Below are 18,458 nucleotides of genomic sequence, written 5' to 3' on the forward strand. Positions count from 1 at the left end.
ATCGATTAATTATAAAAATTATATGGGTGTTCTTAAAATTTCATGCTCTTTTTAGAGATGTCATTCGATATATTTTCGACGAATTTTTAAATCTGAGGATGGAGCCCATACGGCTAAGACATTTGATTATCATACTCTATGACATATCAACTCCTATGACCTATCACACTTTATGATATATCACACTCTATAACTTGGCTATCACCCCCACCATCTCACCACCGCAACACCCGGAACTCTCGTTATTTATTGGTAGATAATTTAGTTCAATGTTAAATAATGCCCGAACTATCTCTAATAGTAACTTTATGTGTACTTTAAAATTTTAATAACAGAAATATACCTTATATAAATACTTTTGTTTTAGAAAACTGATTTATATATAAACTTTTGGTATTATATAAACTTAAATAAATAAAAGATTGTATGTTAGGAATTTGATATTTATTAAAAAGAAAAAAGCAAAAATGTTCGAATAATATAAATGTCATATATGGTATTTTAGTTATCTATTGTCGAGTCAAATACACATAAAGTCAACAACATTTTTTGAAATAAAATAAATTATTAAATAAATGAAAATAGTAAAAAATTATAAATTCTAATTTACAAATATAAGAAAACGCAAACTAGTAATTTGATATTTGCCTTAAAAAACAAAATCTTTGATATATTATTAGAAAGTAGATATAAGTTATTATGGGAATTGGAATTTAATCATACATTGAAGTATTTATAACTTTTAGAATTTTTAGTGGAAATATATTTTTGATAATTTAACAATAAATAATCATGAAAAGATAAAAAATGTTAAAAATTATATTTAAGTTAATTGTTTACTAAGATTTATTCTTCAATGTAAATGTAAAAGTTAAAAAGAATTATTTAGTGATGAATTTTTAAAAATTGTAACTTTATAAAACTTTTTATACAACTATTAATATAATTAATAATTAAAAGTTTTTTAGTTTTATATTTTTTGATTTATAATTTTAATTGTGATACATGTAGATTTAATTTTTAGGTTAACTAAAATTTTTAGATAAAGAATTGGTTAGGCCAATAGCCTTTTTTTTTTATATATAAAGAGGAGTTAGTTACAAGATTAGTCCCTGTGGTTTTTTTATTTTAGCAATGGGGGTCCTTGTGTGGTGAAAAGTACATAAATACCCCCTACACGTGCTGCACAAGTGCACACTTGACGACCACGTTTAACGGATCCGTCAAATTTGGACCAATTTTGTAAAAAGTTCTCAAAATAGGGACCCCTATTGCAACGAAATAGGGACCCTCTTGCTAAAATATACAAACCACAGGGACCAATCTTGCAATTAACTCCAAAAAAATAATAATTTAAATACGATAAAAATTTGTAATTAGAGTATCATGGGCTGGCAAAAAAAATTTTCAATACGATAAAAATTGGTGCTAATTAAACTGATAGTATTGGTCGGTTAGGGTTGGATATGATCACATATAATGTGCCGGAAGATTTAAAATATAAATAGCTTTTTATTCTCAATAGTTTATTGAGTTTTTTTTTTTTTTTGATTTTTAGTTTTTCTAATAATTAAATATAAATACTAAAAAACAACTTCCTTATGTGAAGGGGGGGGGGGGGGGTTGTGTGTTACTGTAGCTAAAATAATATGGACAGATTTTACCAAAAAAGCTCCCAACTAGCCCCCTATGCAAACCCCAGATCCCGTTTGTGTTTCATGAAATAAATTAATATACGATTGTACAATGTATTAGTGTTGGGGGTACTGTAGCTAAAATAATATGGACAGATTTTACCAAAAAAACTCCCAACTAGCCCCCTATGCAAACCCCATATCCCGTTTGTGTATCATGAAATAAATTGATATACGATTGTACAATGTATTAGTGTTCAATTTTAAACGACAAATTTCATTAAACCAATTCAACAAGTGCAAGATATCACTTCAAATTAATTATTAAACACACATGGCCAATTGGCCATGTATGAATATGTCATGATAATCATGAGATTTTTAGAGAGCAAAACCTCTCACATTTACTTTGAACTAAAATTGATCATGTATCAATATGTCATGATAATCATGAGATTTTTAGAGAGCAAAACCTCAAACATTTACTTTGAACTACGTACTAGAGTAAGAACTTTATAGATAGAGATGTATTAGTATGTCATGACAGTGTTATTTTGTGGTGATATACATTTTCATGAGTCTTCCAAATGTCATGATATATGGTTATTTGATCTTTTTGAAAACAGAGTTTTAAACTACTCTTAGTTTTAGTACTTGTTTTATTTTGTTTTTTTAATGTATAGATTGTTAGACAAAGCCGACCAATTCCCAATTCTCATATGATATTTTAAACGAAGAAACGATTGACATGCATACATGCCTGATTAGTTAGCCTTAAAATAAATTATTTTTGTATCTGGGTTTGCAAAATGTAGTATAGTAGTTTTGTATTCTTATATATATTGTACTTAACAATGTTCATTACTTTGCCACAAAATAGCAAACATAACATGCCAAAGAATGAATAATTCCACTGTAACATGAGCTTGCACTTGTTGGCCCAAACTATTACTCTAATAGTCATTATATTAACAATCAAATACTTGAAAGACGTTTATAAATTATATTATGACTAAATCAATGTGTATATGAATTACAATGAATTGTGATTGATGTTACCAATATCTTGTAGCTATTTTCGACTTTATATGTATTCTGAATTGGTTCTATCGTATTTCTTTTATTGTTTTAATTAACACGAAGTGCATATATGAAGAAAAAAAAATCCAAGTTTATATGACTCCTTCAACCCTTGCCTCTCTATACACAGCTCGTTTAATATTTTTCCATTTTTGAGCTCTGCATTTTTGGACGTGGTGGAGGGTAATCCGCACACCACAATTTAGCCATACACCACCAAATATATTTCACGTTATTATATTGTAGAACACCTTAAAGCATGTTTGGTGTTATTAGTATGGTACATGCGGCCTGCGCGTTGCAGCGGATACCATTCACAGTGCGTTTGATGTCGTGATTACCGAAAACAGTATAAGTGGGCAATCAATTAAGCGAGATACCACGATAATAACGTAGCTTCAAAAGCAGTCATCATTAACAAAAAATACATAGTATAAGAGGGCAATCAATTGAGGTGGGAGTGTGAGAGTGGTTTAGATAGAAATGCATAAAGAGACAATTTTGTACATTCGCATAGTTACATTTAACACCATAAGAGAGAGAGAGTGATATTTTAATTATAAGATAGTATAGAAAATAGAAGTATAGATACGGTTTAAAAGGAATAATGTACAAATCATCACCTATTATAAGACACTAAACATATGATTCTAATTCTAATTCTAATTCTAACAAAAGGTTCAAATGAACTTCTAATTTACTAGAAATAATTACTTTGAACAGATGTAACATACAACTTCGAAACTTTGATAAATTCGACTAATATTTAAGCAAAATGATTAAGATTTATTGTATATTGAAAAATATGAAGTACTACTTCGGCCGGCCTCATTGGAAACTATATCTAACCTGACAATAAAATAACAGCATTGCCTTTGATCAATAGTTGGACCAGGTTAAGGGTTGCAGGTTAATCCTTACAAATACAATATGATCAATGGTTTATACCTCTTCTGAACCTTCTCCCAATCATGGCTATTGCTACCTCCATTCCCCTTTCACTCATCATCAGTACCGCCATTCTCGTCCTCACACTTCCTTATGCTGCCCCTTTATCGTTTCAGAAAACTGGTTTCAGCCCAAACGACGGTGATATTAAATACGAAAGAGATGCTTATCCTTCAAACAATGCAATTCAACTCACTACAAACCAACGTGACGTTAGTGCGTTGGTTAGCATTGGTCGTGCCACCTATTCAGAACCCTTGCATCTTTGGGACAATACCACACAGAAGTGCACTGATTTCTCCACTCGGTTCACTTTCACCATCAATTCTCTCAACAGTTCAAAGTATGGCGATGGGCTTGCTTTCTTTCTTGCACCAAATGGGTCTACGGTTCCTGATAATGTCACAAGTAGTGGAACGCTTGGGCTTACTCGTGATGATCAGACATTGAACTCTACTAGCAACCCATTTGTTGCTGTTGAATTTGATGTTTTCCAGAACAAGTGGGACCCAGAAAATGAACATGTTGGAATTGATATCAGTTCCATGGAGTCTGTAAGGAACTTGACATGGCGGAGTAGGATTCGAGAAGGCGAAACATATGACGCAGTTATTAGGTATGATTCTAGTTCGTCTAACCTTAGTGTCGTATTCACGGGTTTTGGTAGGAGTGGACGTCAGTACCAGCGGATTTCTTACATCGTTGATTTAAAGGAGAACTTGCCAGAGTGGGTTACATTTGGGTTTTCTGGTGCAACAGGGAACACTGAAGTTATACACAGTATTTACTCATGGAACTTTAGTTCAAGTCTTGGTATCAATGAAAACATGATGGACCCAGGCCCAGGGACCGTTGGTAGCCCTGGTCCAAGGGCTGGACCCGGACCCAATTCAGAAAAAAATAACGTAGGGCTAGTGACTGGTTTAGTGATTGGGTGTGTTATGTTAGTTGGGATTGGTCTAGCGCTATTTATACTGCGAAACAAGAAGAAAAGATTTGAAACCAAAAATGATACTTTCGTGCTGGATAGTGAATTTGAAAAGGGTACCGGAGCACGAAAGTTTTCATACAAAGAGCTGGCTCGAGCAACTGGTAACTTTGCCGAGCAAGAAAAGCTTGGGGAGGGTGGTTTTGGTGGGGTCTATAAAGGTTTTGTGAAAGAAATGGACTCATACATTGCAGTCAAAAGGGTGTCACGGGAGTCTCACCAGGGAATAAAAGAATACGCATCAGAAGTTAAAACCATTAGCCGATTACGACACAGAAACTTGGTGCAACTAGTCGGCTGGTGCCATGAACAAAAAGAGCTACTTCTGGTGTACGAATTCATGCTAAACGGTAGTCTGGACTTGCATTTATTTCACGGGAAAAGCTTGTTAACATGGCCCATAAGGTATGGGATTGCTAAAGGTTTGGGGTCGGCACTGCTATATTTGCACGCAGAATGGGAGCAATGTGTGGTGCATCGGGACATTAAGTCAAGCAATGTTATGTTGGATTCAAGTTTCAATGCAAAACTTGGTGACTTTGGGCTAGCTAGGTTTGTTGACCATGACAAGGGTTCACAGACCACTGTCATCGCTGGAACCATGGGCTACATGGCTCCAGAGTGTGTTATGACAGGTCAAGCAAGTAGAGAAACAGATGTGTACAGTTTTGGAGTCGTAGCGCTGGAAATAGCATGCGGAAGGAAGCCAATGGATCTAAAGGCTGCAAAAGGTCAGATAAGAATGGTGGAGTGGGTTTGGGATCTTTACGGGCAGCGTCGTATTCTAGAAGCAGCTGACAGTAGACTAATGGGAGATTACGATCAAAGAGAAATGGAGTGTTTGATGATTGTTGGGCTCTGGTGTGCCCATCCCGACAACACTTTCCGTCCAACAATTAGGCAAGCAATCAGTGTTCTTAATTTTCAGTCTCCCTTGCCCAGCCTGCCATCAAAAATGCCTGTGCCAACTTACTTCACCCCTTTCACAAACCTCACCATGTCTTCACAATGCAGCCACACACAGAGCTCAAGCTATGGATATAACACAGACTCAACAAAGTAACTATTAGTTTTTCTGCAATATCAGGTTGTATTCTTTGTATGTAAAAGCTATATGCTAAAAGAATCTAAGTTATTTATCTCATTATATTGTATTTGTTGGGTGATCTATCAGGTTGTGTTTCCATGAATTCATGTTCTTTTAGATCACATGGTCTGTTTTGTGCATCACAGGTGGGACGTGGGAGTAATGGAGTATTACTTGATATTTGTTTTGTGACATATGAGTAACGTAAAATATGAGGTGTTGCAAAACAACCAATTTTTTACTTTCTACTGCGAGTGGCAAAATAAGTACGACGCACATGTTGTGTAATGGGTCAAAAGGGTAACCTTTTGGTACATATCCAAATCTATCGGGCCGGTCATTTTTTTTTTACCTAAAACACTTTGTCTAATCTTGTATAAATTCAAAAAAATGTGTTACATCAGTTTAAAAAACATATGCTATCACAATATTGATCTTATACTTAAAATCAAGTGATTAACAAACAACGAGAAAGAGATTCAGGTGTAACATCTAAAAAAACATTCAGATAGTACTCATGTTCCACATTTTCAAAATACAAGAACCACTTAAAAACAATAGATATCTGTAGAGTCTCAATCATCTTGAGCTCTACAAAAATTAAGCATCTTTCATTATTCTGAAGTAACACAAAATCAATAAAAAGGCGATGGCGATGGCAATGCTAAGATTATGGAACAGTTTAGAGCTACAAAACCTGGATGGTAGTAGACGGGTTCGTTTTTCTTACTTGTAGAGTTTCTTGAATCTCCGGCAGGCTTCCAACACATTGTTCCGGTGTCCAAAGGCGCTGACCCTAACAAACCCTTCACCAGCAGGTCCAAAACCGCTACCAGGAGTGGTCACAACATGGGTCTTCTCAAGAATTTCACTGAACACGTCCCATGATCTTTGACCTGGGAAGTGAACCCACACATACGGGGCATGCTTTCCTCCATATACCTTAAACTCTAGTGAAGTAAATGTATCCACTATAATCTGTGTGTTTTCCTTGTAGAACCCAACGACATCATGCATAGCCTGCAAGAATTGAAAACGCATTAATAATGTAAACAGCTTTTCAAAAAAAGAAAGAATATAACATTAATGATATGAACCACCAAAGAAAGCTGCAGTAATAGAGCTACCATCATAAACTGACCTTAAGACCTTCAGGAGAAAGGCATGCAAGGCCACCAGCTTGAGCGATGTTTGATGCACCATTGAAACCAGTACAGACAATGCGGTTAAAGTCCTTGGCCACAGGAAATCCATCTGAAAACTTAAGTTCTTTTGGGACTACAGTCCAGCCAAGACGAACACCCGTAAATCCAGCATACTTAGAGAAAGATGCTGTTTCAATTGCTACCTGCACACTCCATTTAGTAGAATTGATTGAATAAAGTTGAATAACTGAATTAGCAAATGACAATTCATTTGGATTGGTTTAATCGTACCTCTTTGGCTCCGGGAATTTCAAAGATGGATTTAGGGGTGTCACCTGACACGTACATGGCATATGCTGAATCATAAACTATGATGGACCCATTGTCCTTGGCAAATTTTACTAACTGGGTTAGCTGCTCTTTTGATGCAGCTGAACCCGTTGGGTTGTTAGGTGAACAGAAAAATATGATATCTGTTCGAGAAACCTTAGATAAATCAGGAAAGAAATCATTCTCCGGAGTACATTTCATGTATTCAATTTTTGCGAATTTCTCAACATCCTTTTGGAACTGTCCTGTCTGACCCATAATGACACTTGAATCTACATAAGCCTAACAAATAAATAAAGATTGAAAATCAGCTACAAGTACACCTTGCAGCAACTAGCAAAAATTCTTCCCTTTTTACATCTCATGTTTCTGCTAGTGTAAAAAAGTACAGCGGCAGAACCAAGTGCCCTTTAAGCGTCAAAACTCGATGTGGCTCAATAGGATTGCATAATGGACTCTTTGGTATAGACGAATAGTTCAAAACTGGTCGAACCAGGTTGACCCAAAACACTTTTTGATCATTTATTTTGAAAATTAGAAATTTAGTTGATGGGTCAAATATGATAAGAAACTTATTTCAAGAATAATCTCTCCTAATTAAATGATTTATGAGTTTTTATGCATTGTAAATAGACATAGTAAACTTTTGACCCAACACTTCTCCAAAATAAGTTTTGACCCAAATGACTTTAAATTTTCAATTATATTTTTGCTGATTTTTTTACCCATGTGACCCATTGTAAAACATACCCCAATCAACTCATTCCTTGAAAGTGCCACCAGCCCACCACCAATCAAAACAATTAACTCAAAACTAAAACTGGGCTACCGGATATGATGGATCTTGCACTGCCATAGTAACGTTCGACCCAAATAAGACCTGCAAGAAAAGAATCAACATAAGTAGATGTTACAACTCAAACGCAAATGATACTTGTCTTTTATGGTAACAAAATATAGATGATATTGATCTAACAAAAAAGAATAATAGGTTAGAAAGAGGATCCTACTTTAAAACTTATATTAAGAAGAATCAAATACACAAATAACAAACCAGCGTGTAAAACAAAACCCAGACCTGAAGGCGAGAAATGTCAGATTTTGCACCATCAGATACAAAAATGTCATCTTCCTCTATTCCAAGGTTTCCATAAAACGTTGAAGCAAGACGAGCTCTCAGTTCCTAACATATAACAGACATGTATCATTGCATGATAAATTTGTAATGGATGTACGATTGGTGTTCTTACTCCCAACACAAGTAACTGATAAACATGTGTTAATAAAACTAATACAGTAAACAAAATATTTTCCAAAACCTTAGCATATATGCACCAATTTAATATAATTTTATATAATTGCTTTTCGTCATAACTATAGTTGATGGTGCTAGATCAAATTAAAGGGAGTTTTAATGGGGCATTTAACACTTCGGTATAGAACTAAACTGTCAGAAAAAATTACATGTGGGAGTTTTGGTACAGTTTATAAGTAACATGTTCCATGTAAAAATGGAATCATAGTGCGGGATTATCAATCTGTTTCGCCTAGTCCTCTGAGCATTTTAAAGATTTTAGATGTGTAGCATTATTTATCAACCCTAGCCTATTACAAGTTTTTGGTAGTGGCTCTTGGTAGATATAAAGAGTATATCTACATATTGAAAATATCAATGTTGGTACGATTACAAATGGATATATTTAGCTGACGATGCTTCATATTTGTGATGTGCTGCAGTTTCAACACTAGTGTTATATAACTATCAATTCCAGGTTTCCTAAGATCTAAATTCTTTTTATCAGAGTAAGAGAGTATCACGTTGATTTACATAATCAAAGATGGTGGTTGCAGTAATCTGGAACTTTACAGGTCCACTTGGATGAGCCCCAAGCATTATGACCCACGGAATGTTATCATTCATTTATGTATATCTGGGGTACAAACACATCGGTTGCTGTTAGGAGGCAAAACCCAAGTCCTGTGCCTCTCACTTAGGTTAGATATTGTGATTGTACAGGCAGCTTCGGATGCAAAGCTCGTGATCTTTAGGATTGCATGCACTGAGGTGAGTCATAAGCGTACTATATGCAACTCTGAGGAAGGTTTTGATTACCCGATTATGTTAATACTTTCTCCCTAGGTGAATGCAGAGCTGCTCTATTTTATGTAGAAAAGTTTCTAGCAGGAAACGTTCAGATGTTGAGCTACTAATTTTCATTTTATTGTTTCAGCAAATTCCCCCCAGTTCATAGAAAACAAGCTTAGGTGAAATACCAAATTTGAAGGTTAAAAAGACTACTTAGGTTGGATCTTGGTATTGGAATGTTTCGGTCTGGGACTGGTGCATGTCCTGAGTATATATGTTTTCTATTCTTTAAGAATCTGACTATTATATCTAGTAAGTACATCTATTTTATTGAACATAAAATTTGTTGCAGTTTCATCCTGCTTACCAAAAAGAAAAGAAGGATGTCAAGTATGCATACCTTTTCACCTTGTTCAGCTCCATATCCACTGTAACCCTCAACAGTAGATAAGTCAAGTGCTCTCTGCCAAACAGAAAAATGAAAAAGCATCATCTCATTTTTCTTAATCCATAATCTCGTTTTATCCGATTACAGGGAAGGAAGAGTTGCCGACTGCAATCATACCTTAGCCATGGCAGACGTAATGACTTCTGGAATTGGCTCGGTGGTATCACCAATTCCAAGGCTTATCACTTGTGCATCAGGATACTTTTGCATGTGTGCAGCCTTCCTTCTACCAATCTGCAATTCAGTAGACGATAACCCTTTAAAATCTCATATCGAAAAACAAAATGAGCAACATTATCAGAGTATTCGAAACTAAAAAGCGCCACATCTGAAAAGACCATACATACCTCCGGAAAAAGGTAGCCAGCTTGAAGTTTAGCAATGTTCCCATTGCGAGACACTTTCGTCTTGTAAGCTATATAATAATATTAACACAGCTAAGCCAATATAATGTCAATATGAAAATGCATAAAATCCTAAAGTACCCTGCATCCGGCTTATTCTAAATATTTGTATGGGCCCCATTCTCCCATTTAGAGCATATAAAGCAACAAACTTTTTATAATAAACTTATGTTTAATAAGTTACAAAATGACCAAATTACAGCTAATGTATTCAAATACAAATGATATCCCTTCTCCTAACCATTTACACATATACATTTACATTTATATATAAGTTCAAACAGAAACACTCAATATCAATTAGACAATTACAATCAGTAAAATTATACGTAAGCAAAAGCGGAAAAATACCGGTGTGTTCGGGAGGGGAAGTAGCAACACATTTACAAAAACCAGCTTTTTTAGCAGAAGGTACAACACTTACTATCTGACTTCTGCAAAACAAACATATAATAATAATAATAATTAAAAAATTAACGACCGGTAATCATTGTTTGTATTTAATTTAAATGTAAAAGTAAAGATAGATTGATGAATAAAACCTGACAGCATCAAAACTGTTTTGAGCGAAAAATGAGGAGGTGGATGAAGAAAGTGAAGAAGAAGAAGAAGAACTTGTGAGGTGATTGTGAAGAAGTGAAGACATTGTGTGTAATTTGATTGATTATATCAGGAAGGAAGGAAGGATATTCTGTTGGAGTGGAACAAGTAGTTCGTTTTTGGGAGTTGGTAGTGAGTGTGTTAAGGAAGGGATGAAACCCTACAACCCTAGTGGCCTAGTTAACTAAGATGTCTCTTTTTTTTTACGTTTTTTTTTTCTTTTCAAAGTGGATGATATCTAAAAAACCTCGCCGTATAATAGTCTTGTACGTATCCTAAACAACAAAATATTGATTATGATACGTTAAATAATAAATAGATAAACAATATATGTATAGATTAAATTAATACGGTTGCTTTTTGGTTATCAGGTAAACTAGTGTTTAGTCTCATCTGATGGACAGATAGATTCAAAACATATGTTTTATATATTTCGTTTCAATATGGTTTTGGATTTTATGATAAATTATAAAACTTCACCTAACTAAATAAATTGATAACATATAAACAATTACTCACTAAATTTCTAATGATTTATTTCAAAACTCGTATGTTGGAACGGTATGTAGCTAAAGTATTATAATGTACAGGTATTTGGGCAAGTGTCCCTCTTGTGTAAATTGGAAGTTTTTGTAGTTGTTTCAAAACATTTTCAAATAGTTAATTCAGGTTTAACCCAAAACCCAACCCAAGCGATATAACCCGAAACCCGAATCTCTATTCGGTTTGGTTTATGGGTCACATTTTGCATGGCTCAAACCCGAATAACTCAACCCATATAACCCGAATAACTCGACCAATCAACACTCCTAGTTTACACACTTTAGCAATGGGGTTTTTTTCAAGTATCATTGTAATGATGGTCCCTATTTTGATATTTTTTTGCAATATTTGTCTCTTTTTAACAGGTCCGTCAGTGAATAGCGTCAAGACTGTACGTGGCAATACCGTTTTTTCATACAAGATAAAAGGGGTCGTCATTGCTAATGAACTCGAAAAGGGACTCCTATGTCCCCATTGCTAAAATGTAAAAACTATAGGAAGCAATATTGCAATTAACTCTTGATAGCACATATCATCATTTATTTTTATCTTTTCTTTATATTATTGTATATATACTAAAATACTACTGACCTAACCACTTATTAACCAATTAAAAAACTTAATTAATTGTAACACTCCAATATTTTAAGATAATAGAAAATTAACCCTTATCATGGTTTTAACATTAAATTAATTTCCTAGTATTTTGTTTTGAGATAAGAAGTTAATTTAGTTGGAACTTTAGTAGCTAGGAGGTATAATACCCACTTAAATTAAAGAAAAACGTGGCATGAAAAGGGGATGCCCGGCCACTTTGTTGAGATGACTCATATTATTCATCTAATCTCCTTTCAAATTCCCTTTTCTCACTAATTCTTCCTACATTTTTCAATTCACAAAGATAATACATGAAATCCATCCTCCTAATTCAATTAACTTATACAATTAAGGGTTTATAGTACCTTGGTGGTGGCTGAAATTTACAAGAAGAAAGGAGGAAAATGGGAGATTTTATATTGTTGATTGTTCTTTGAGGTTAGAATTCTTCCTAATTATTGAATTATAAAATTAGGGTTCTTGATTATTGAAATTAGGGTTCTTCCCATTTGAAATTGGGAATTTTAAATAAATTGGGATTTTTGTAAGTTTGAGAATTTGTTAGAACCCTAATGAGTTTGTTATGAGAAAAATTGGGAAGATGAAAATGGTGTTTTGATGGTGAACCCATATTGGTGAAAGTATTGTTTAGAGTGTTTGGCCAAATTTTTTTATATTGTAAGAATTATGGGAAATTTTTATGGAAAATGATCTTGAAAGCCAAACACCATATATGATGGTTGAATTATGAGTTTGGTTAGTTTTGTGAATGAAATGAGTTAAGAAAAACTCATAGTGACTTACTTAATGTATAGGTATAGAAGATTGTTTAATGAGCCAAATAGTCAAGTGTGCCTTTTTGTCAAGAACCATGGTGAGTGTATATGTATATGAACATAGTTATGTTATATAGAGGTCATAGGTGTGTAAATTTCTATGACTCAATTGTATGTTGATTTTGTGTAAGATTAGTAGATGTGTAGATACCTACTAGCATAAATTGTGTATGTAAGACTAGTAGATGATGGGATACCTACTAGCATATATTGTGTGTAAGACTAGTAGATGATGAGATACCTACTAGCATATATGGTGTGTGTAAAACTAGTAGATGATGAGATACCTACTAGCATATATTATGTGTAAGACTAGTTGATGATGAGATACATACTAGCATACATCCTTGGCCAAGTAGAATTTATATAGCTAGATTATGATCATATATGTATACATTCACTAAGCATGAAGCTTATGTTTTTAGTTGTTTACTCTTTTCATAGGAGAAGCAAGTAACAAAGGAAATGACTTGATCAAGTTAGGGTAAAGCTTGAAGATTTTGAGGATTGCCATTACAGGGTTGGCAACTTGGATAATTTTGGGTAGGAATGTCCCTTTGCAATTCATGGCTCAATGATACTTTGGTTTTGAGATAAATGTGTTTTTGATGGTGTAAAATCTGCAAATATATTACTTGAGTCTTGGAAATGTCCATTTGTAAATGTTTTTGCAAAATAGGGTTACATGTTGGATAATTGACGCATTTGAGGTAAAATCAAGTTGTACAATGTAACCAAAACTAAATTTTGATGTACATGATGTTGAAATACATTTTGAAAGTTGTTTAAGCAGGTTTTATGAAGCTTGGAATTGAGTTTGGAAAGATTACAAGTTGAGTCAAGTGTCAAATTGGGTCATTTTGTTTTTCAGCCTAGAATATGTGGCATGTACAGAAAAAGTATGTGGCACGTTTTTGGTTCTGTTCGGATTTGGGTCATTTGTGTGGCACATACACTATGGATGTGGCACATGAAAAACTGAAAGTCAGAATATGTGGCACATGCAATTTGCATGTGGCACATATTTGCTTCTGTTCTGATCTTAACTAAAAAAATGTGGCACATGCACATAAGCATGTGGCATACCTGGGTAAAAAAAACATCATACGGTAAATTTACTGAAATGGTACCTGGACTATCCACCATATTACTGATTTCATACCTATAACTTTAAAATTACTCTCATCATACCCCAACTTATCAATTCTCCACATGGACGATACCTGACCTGACGGGCGTCAGTTTGGCCGTTAAGTTGGGGTATGACTACGGTAAAGTTTAAAGTTTTAGGTATGAAACCAGTAATATAGTGGATAGTCCAGGTGTCATTTATATAATTAACCATTATTATTATTATTATTATTATTATTATTATTATTATTATGGTTGTTGTTGTTGTTGTTTTAATTACACAAAGTATTATTTAGGAATAAATAATTTTAAAAAGTACATTGATATTTTTTGTAAATATTTACTTTTATTTTACAAAAGAATACTTTATTTTTATAAAAAATATTGTAAATATTTAGTTTTTTTATTAAAAACTATTAATCAATCAATTTATAGATCCATGATGATTTTATTTATTTCATATTTATTTATTTTTTATTTAAAAAAAATAAGTAAATCGGAAGCAGTACATTAATTTCATGTAAAACGTTGATAAATGAATGTAAAGTCTTGAATGGATACCATCACATGGAGTTAATTAAATTTGTTTTGAGCTGATTCAAACCTTACATAGTAGTTGTACAGGTACTAATGCAATACAAGAAAATATGATATTCTTTCCGGTTCACCCCTTTAAAAAAGAAGATTGAAATATATTTTTTATAAAAATAAAAACTTTGTACTAAAAATGATCTTTTATAAAAGAAAATATTATTTTATTAAAAAATAAATTTAATAAATAATAATTTTTGAAATATTAATAGTTTTTAATAAAAAATTAAATATTTACAATAATTTTTTTTATAAAAATAAATTATTCTTTTATAAAATAAATATAAAAATTTACAAAAAAAATATCAATGTACTTTGTGTAATTAAAAAAACAACAACAACAACCATAATAATAATAATAATAATAATAATAATAATAATAATAATAATAATAATAATAATTACATAAATGATATCTGGATTATCCACCATATTACTGGTTTCATACCTAAACTTTAAAATTTACGGTAGTCATACCCCAACTTAACGGCCAAACTGACGCCCGGCAAGTCAGGTATCGTCTGAGTGAAAAATTGATAAGTTGGGGTATGATGAGAGTAATTTTAAAGTTATAGGTCTGAAACCAGTAATATGGTGGATAGTCTAGATACCATTTCAGTAAATAACCCTAATAATAATAAAAAAAAATCTTATAACTTTTATATTTTTATAAATAGAGTTTGGTTGTTACATTAACCTTTAAAATTAATTTTGCATGTATCATAATTTAAATTATAGATTCGAAAATATGGACAAAAAAAGTTATATTACTATTAACATGTAACACCACAATATTTTAAAAGTAGATAAAATCATTTATATTATAGTTTTGACTTCAAAATAATTTCCTAGTAATTAAAATTGAAATATGGATTGTTTTAGTTGGAACCTTACTGACTAGCGGGTATTATACTCTTTTTTTTTTGATAAAAAACATAGCAAAGCAGGAGGATGCAAACCATGTTTTCTTTCTTTCTTAGAGATGCCTCAACATTAAAGCTTTGAGGCCCCACAAATGATGTTTCGGTGCTTAAAATAGCAAGACTATGGTGTTGTTGAAGTTGTTGTTGTTGCATTTGTTGTTGAATAGAATTTGTTGTTGTATATGTTGGAACATCATTTGTTGTTGTTTTTGCGGAGTTTATTGAATTACAAAGTTTGGAGGTTGAAAGTTGGGGTTTTCTTCCGCAATGCAAAGTTTGGAGGTTGAAAGTTGGTGTTTTCTTCCGCAATGCCTTGATTTAATAACTTGGTAAAATATGTGTTTAGGTTTGGATTCATTTTCTATGTGTGTTAGAGCTAATAGGTGATAAATTGATAATATAGGATAAAAATTTGATATAGATGATGAAATTCTATGTTTTTTGAGTTTAAATAGAAAAATGAGATTGTCAATAAATAAACTGGTTTAAATTCAAGAAGTGGTAGGTTTAAATTAAATATATGATTTTGTATATGCTTTCGTACAAATAAACTTATTCAAAATCAAAATTGATTTTAAGCATACACTATGAAAAATTTATTCAAAATCATATATGATTTTACGTATAAATTTGAGACAAGCCAAATGAGTTCTATATAAATAAACCTATTTAAAATCAATTTTGATTTTATGCATACAATGTGAAAAACTTATCAAAATCATATATGATTTTACGCATACATTGTCAAAAAAATATACAAAATCATATATGATTTTTGTGTAGCACGTTGAGTCAAACCAAATGGCTTCCTTAAAAAGAAATTTATTCAGAATCATTTTTGACTTTACTCATAAAGTCTAAAACCTATTCAAAATCAACTATTCAAAATCAAAAATGATTTTTCTCATACATTGGGGAAAAGCTATACAAAATCATATACATTGAGACAAAACAAAATGAGTTACATACCATGAAACCCATTTAAAATCAAACATGATTTTAAGCATACAATGTGAAATACCCATATGAAATCATATTTGATTTTATTTATAAATCTAGACAAAAGAAATGAGTTTGGTATCATTAAACCTATTCAAAATCAAATTTGATGGAATTTCATTTGTTTGTGCAGATATATGGAATTTCATTAAACCTATTCAAAATCAAATCCGAGGGGGAAGTGTGATCACGAGGGCCTTCGCCCCCCCTAGTTTATGGTTTGAAGTCGTAGGGTTAGCCGTAGACCATAAACTAAAGCTTATTTCTAATCAAAAAAGACTTCACATGTATAATGTTAAATGCAAAATCATTTATGATTTTATTCATAAATTTTAGAAAAGTTGCATTCTAAAACCCTAAAAGCTAAACCCTTGGGGGCTAAAACCTAATCCGAGGGGGAAGTGTGATTACGGAGGCCTGCAGCCCACGCTTTAATTTAGGGTTTGAAGTCGTACGGCTAACCTTACAACTTCAACCATACGACTTCAAACCCTAAACTATAGCTTAATTTCTAATCAAAAATGATTTCACATTATATATCTACTAGAAACCAACCTTTTTTTACAAGCTTTAATGCACATGGCACAAGTACACCAACATGCAACTTTAACCCCTTTACCTTTTAACACCCTAAGAATTTAACTTTACATTTTATCCCATCAACTTTTACCTCTTTACGTTTTAACCCCCTAAAGTTTTTATCTTTTACATTTTATCTCATCAACTTTTATCTCTTTACGTTTTAACCCTTTAAAGTTTTTATCTTTTACATTTTATCCCATCAACTTTTACCTTTTTATGTTTTAACCATCTAAAGTTTTTATCTTTTACATTTTATTCCATAAATAACATGTTTTATACAAGAATATAATACATGAAGTATAATTATATTTAACTCTTGTTTCTTTACGTTTTAACCCCTAAAATTTTTATATTACGTTCTTATGTTTCTATTTAAACAACTTTCATTTATACCTTCAAATATTTGGGCTTGATTATTTTATATATACTAATTAGTAACTTTGGTCCCTCTCACAAAATCTACTATTCATTTGTTGATGTTCGGCTCATGTTAGCAACTTTATTTTTTATTTTAATTTTTTTTATACTAATGTCTTTTAACTTTCAAAGAGCTCTTTTTAATAAGAAAATAAAATTATATTTTTCAACAAGGTCAAAGGTCAATAGTTATGTAACCATCACAATATATTGTACTATTTCTGCTAAAAAATGCTATATTTTTTATATTTCATTTTTTATTCTAATTGTTTCTTTTAAACGGTTTTAATAGTTGGTTAATCACCAACCAACAGTTTGTTACATCCGTTTTTATCATTCGAGTGGTACATTTTTTACGTTTTACGTATTGTTATGTTTCCCGGGCAACGCCGGGTTGAAATACTAGTATAATGTTAAAAATCAATACAAAATCATTTATGATTTTATGCATACATTTTAGAAAAGTTGCATTCTAAAACCCTAAAAGCTAAACCCTTGGGGGCTAGAAGCTAATCCGAGGGGGAAGTGTGATTACGGGGGCCTACGACCCGCGCTTTAGTTTAGGGTTTGAAGTCGCAACCCTAAAGCTTTATCACTGGGGCCTTCGGCCTCGTGCTTTAGTTTATGGTTTGAAGTTGGGGCTAACCCTACAACTTCAAACCCTAAACTAAAGCTTAATTTCTAATCAATATTATATTTGATTTGATACATACATTTTAGAAAAGTTGCATTCTAAAACCCTAAACTCTAAACTCTTGGGGGCTAAAAGCTAATCCGAGGGGAAGTGTGATCATGAGGGCCTTCGGCCCAGCGCTTTAGTTTAGGGTTTGAAGTCGACGGCTAACCCTACGACTTCAAACCCTAAACTAAAGCTTAATTGCTAATCAAATTTGATTTCACATGTATAATGTTAAAATCTATGCAAAATTATTTTTGATTTTATGCATACATTTTAGAAAAGTTGCATTCTAAAACCCTAAAATCTAAACCCTTGGGGCTAAAAGCTAATCCGAGAGGGAAGTGTGATCACGGGGGTCCTTCGGCCCTGCGTTGTAGTTTAGAGTTTGAAGTCGTAGGGTTAGCCTAACA

The 18,458-nt window shown here is 32.6% G+C and overlaps 2 protein-coding genes across 2 annotated transcripts; one reads left to right on the forward strand and one right to left on the reverse strand.

Moving 5' to 3' along the window:
- Positions 1 to 3,682: 3,682 nt before the first annotated feature.
- Positions 3,683 to 5,713, forward strand: LOC122599615 (L-type lectin-domain containing receptor kinase IX.1-like; the record flags this gene model as incomplete). Its single annotated transcript, XM_043772148.1, has 1 exon — positions 3,683 to 5,713. A coding segment is annotated over one exon (2,031 nt), but the record flags the coding sequence as incomplete, so codon positions are not given.
- A 510-nt stretch (positions 5,714 to 6,223) lies between these two features.
- On the reverse strand, positions 6,224 to 10,911 carry LOC122599616 (LL-diaminopimelate aminotransferase, chloroplastic-like). Its single transcript, XM_043772149.1, has 10 exons — positions 10,693 to 10,911; positions 10,502 to 10,584; positions 10,094 to 10,161; positions 9,864 to 9,980; positions 9,699 to 9,761; positions 8,291 to 8,395; positions 8,042 to 8,092; positions 7,174 to 7,494; positions 6,879 to 7,085; positions 6,224 to 6,757 (listed from the first exon to the last, which is right to left on the reverse strand). The coding sequence occupies exons 1-10, from the start codon at positions 10,794 to 10,796 to the stop codon at positions 6,464 to 6,466; spliced, it is 1,413 nt and encodes a 470-aa protein (XP_043628084.1). The 5' UTR covers positions 10,797 to 10,911; the 3' UTR covers positions 6,224 to 6,463.
- Between the last annotated feature and the right edge of the window lie 7,547 nt (positions 10,912 to 18,458).

Source organism: Erigeron canadensis, chromosome 5, assembly GCF_010389155.1.
Source record: "Erigeron canadensis isolate Cc75 chromosome 5, C_canadensis_v1, whole genome shotgun sequence".
Classification (NCBI taxonomy): domain Eukaryota; kingdom Viridiplantae; phylum Streptophyta; class Magnoliopsida; order Asterales; family Asteraceae; genus Erigeron; species Erigeron canadensis.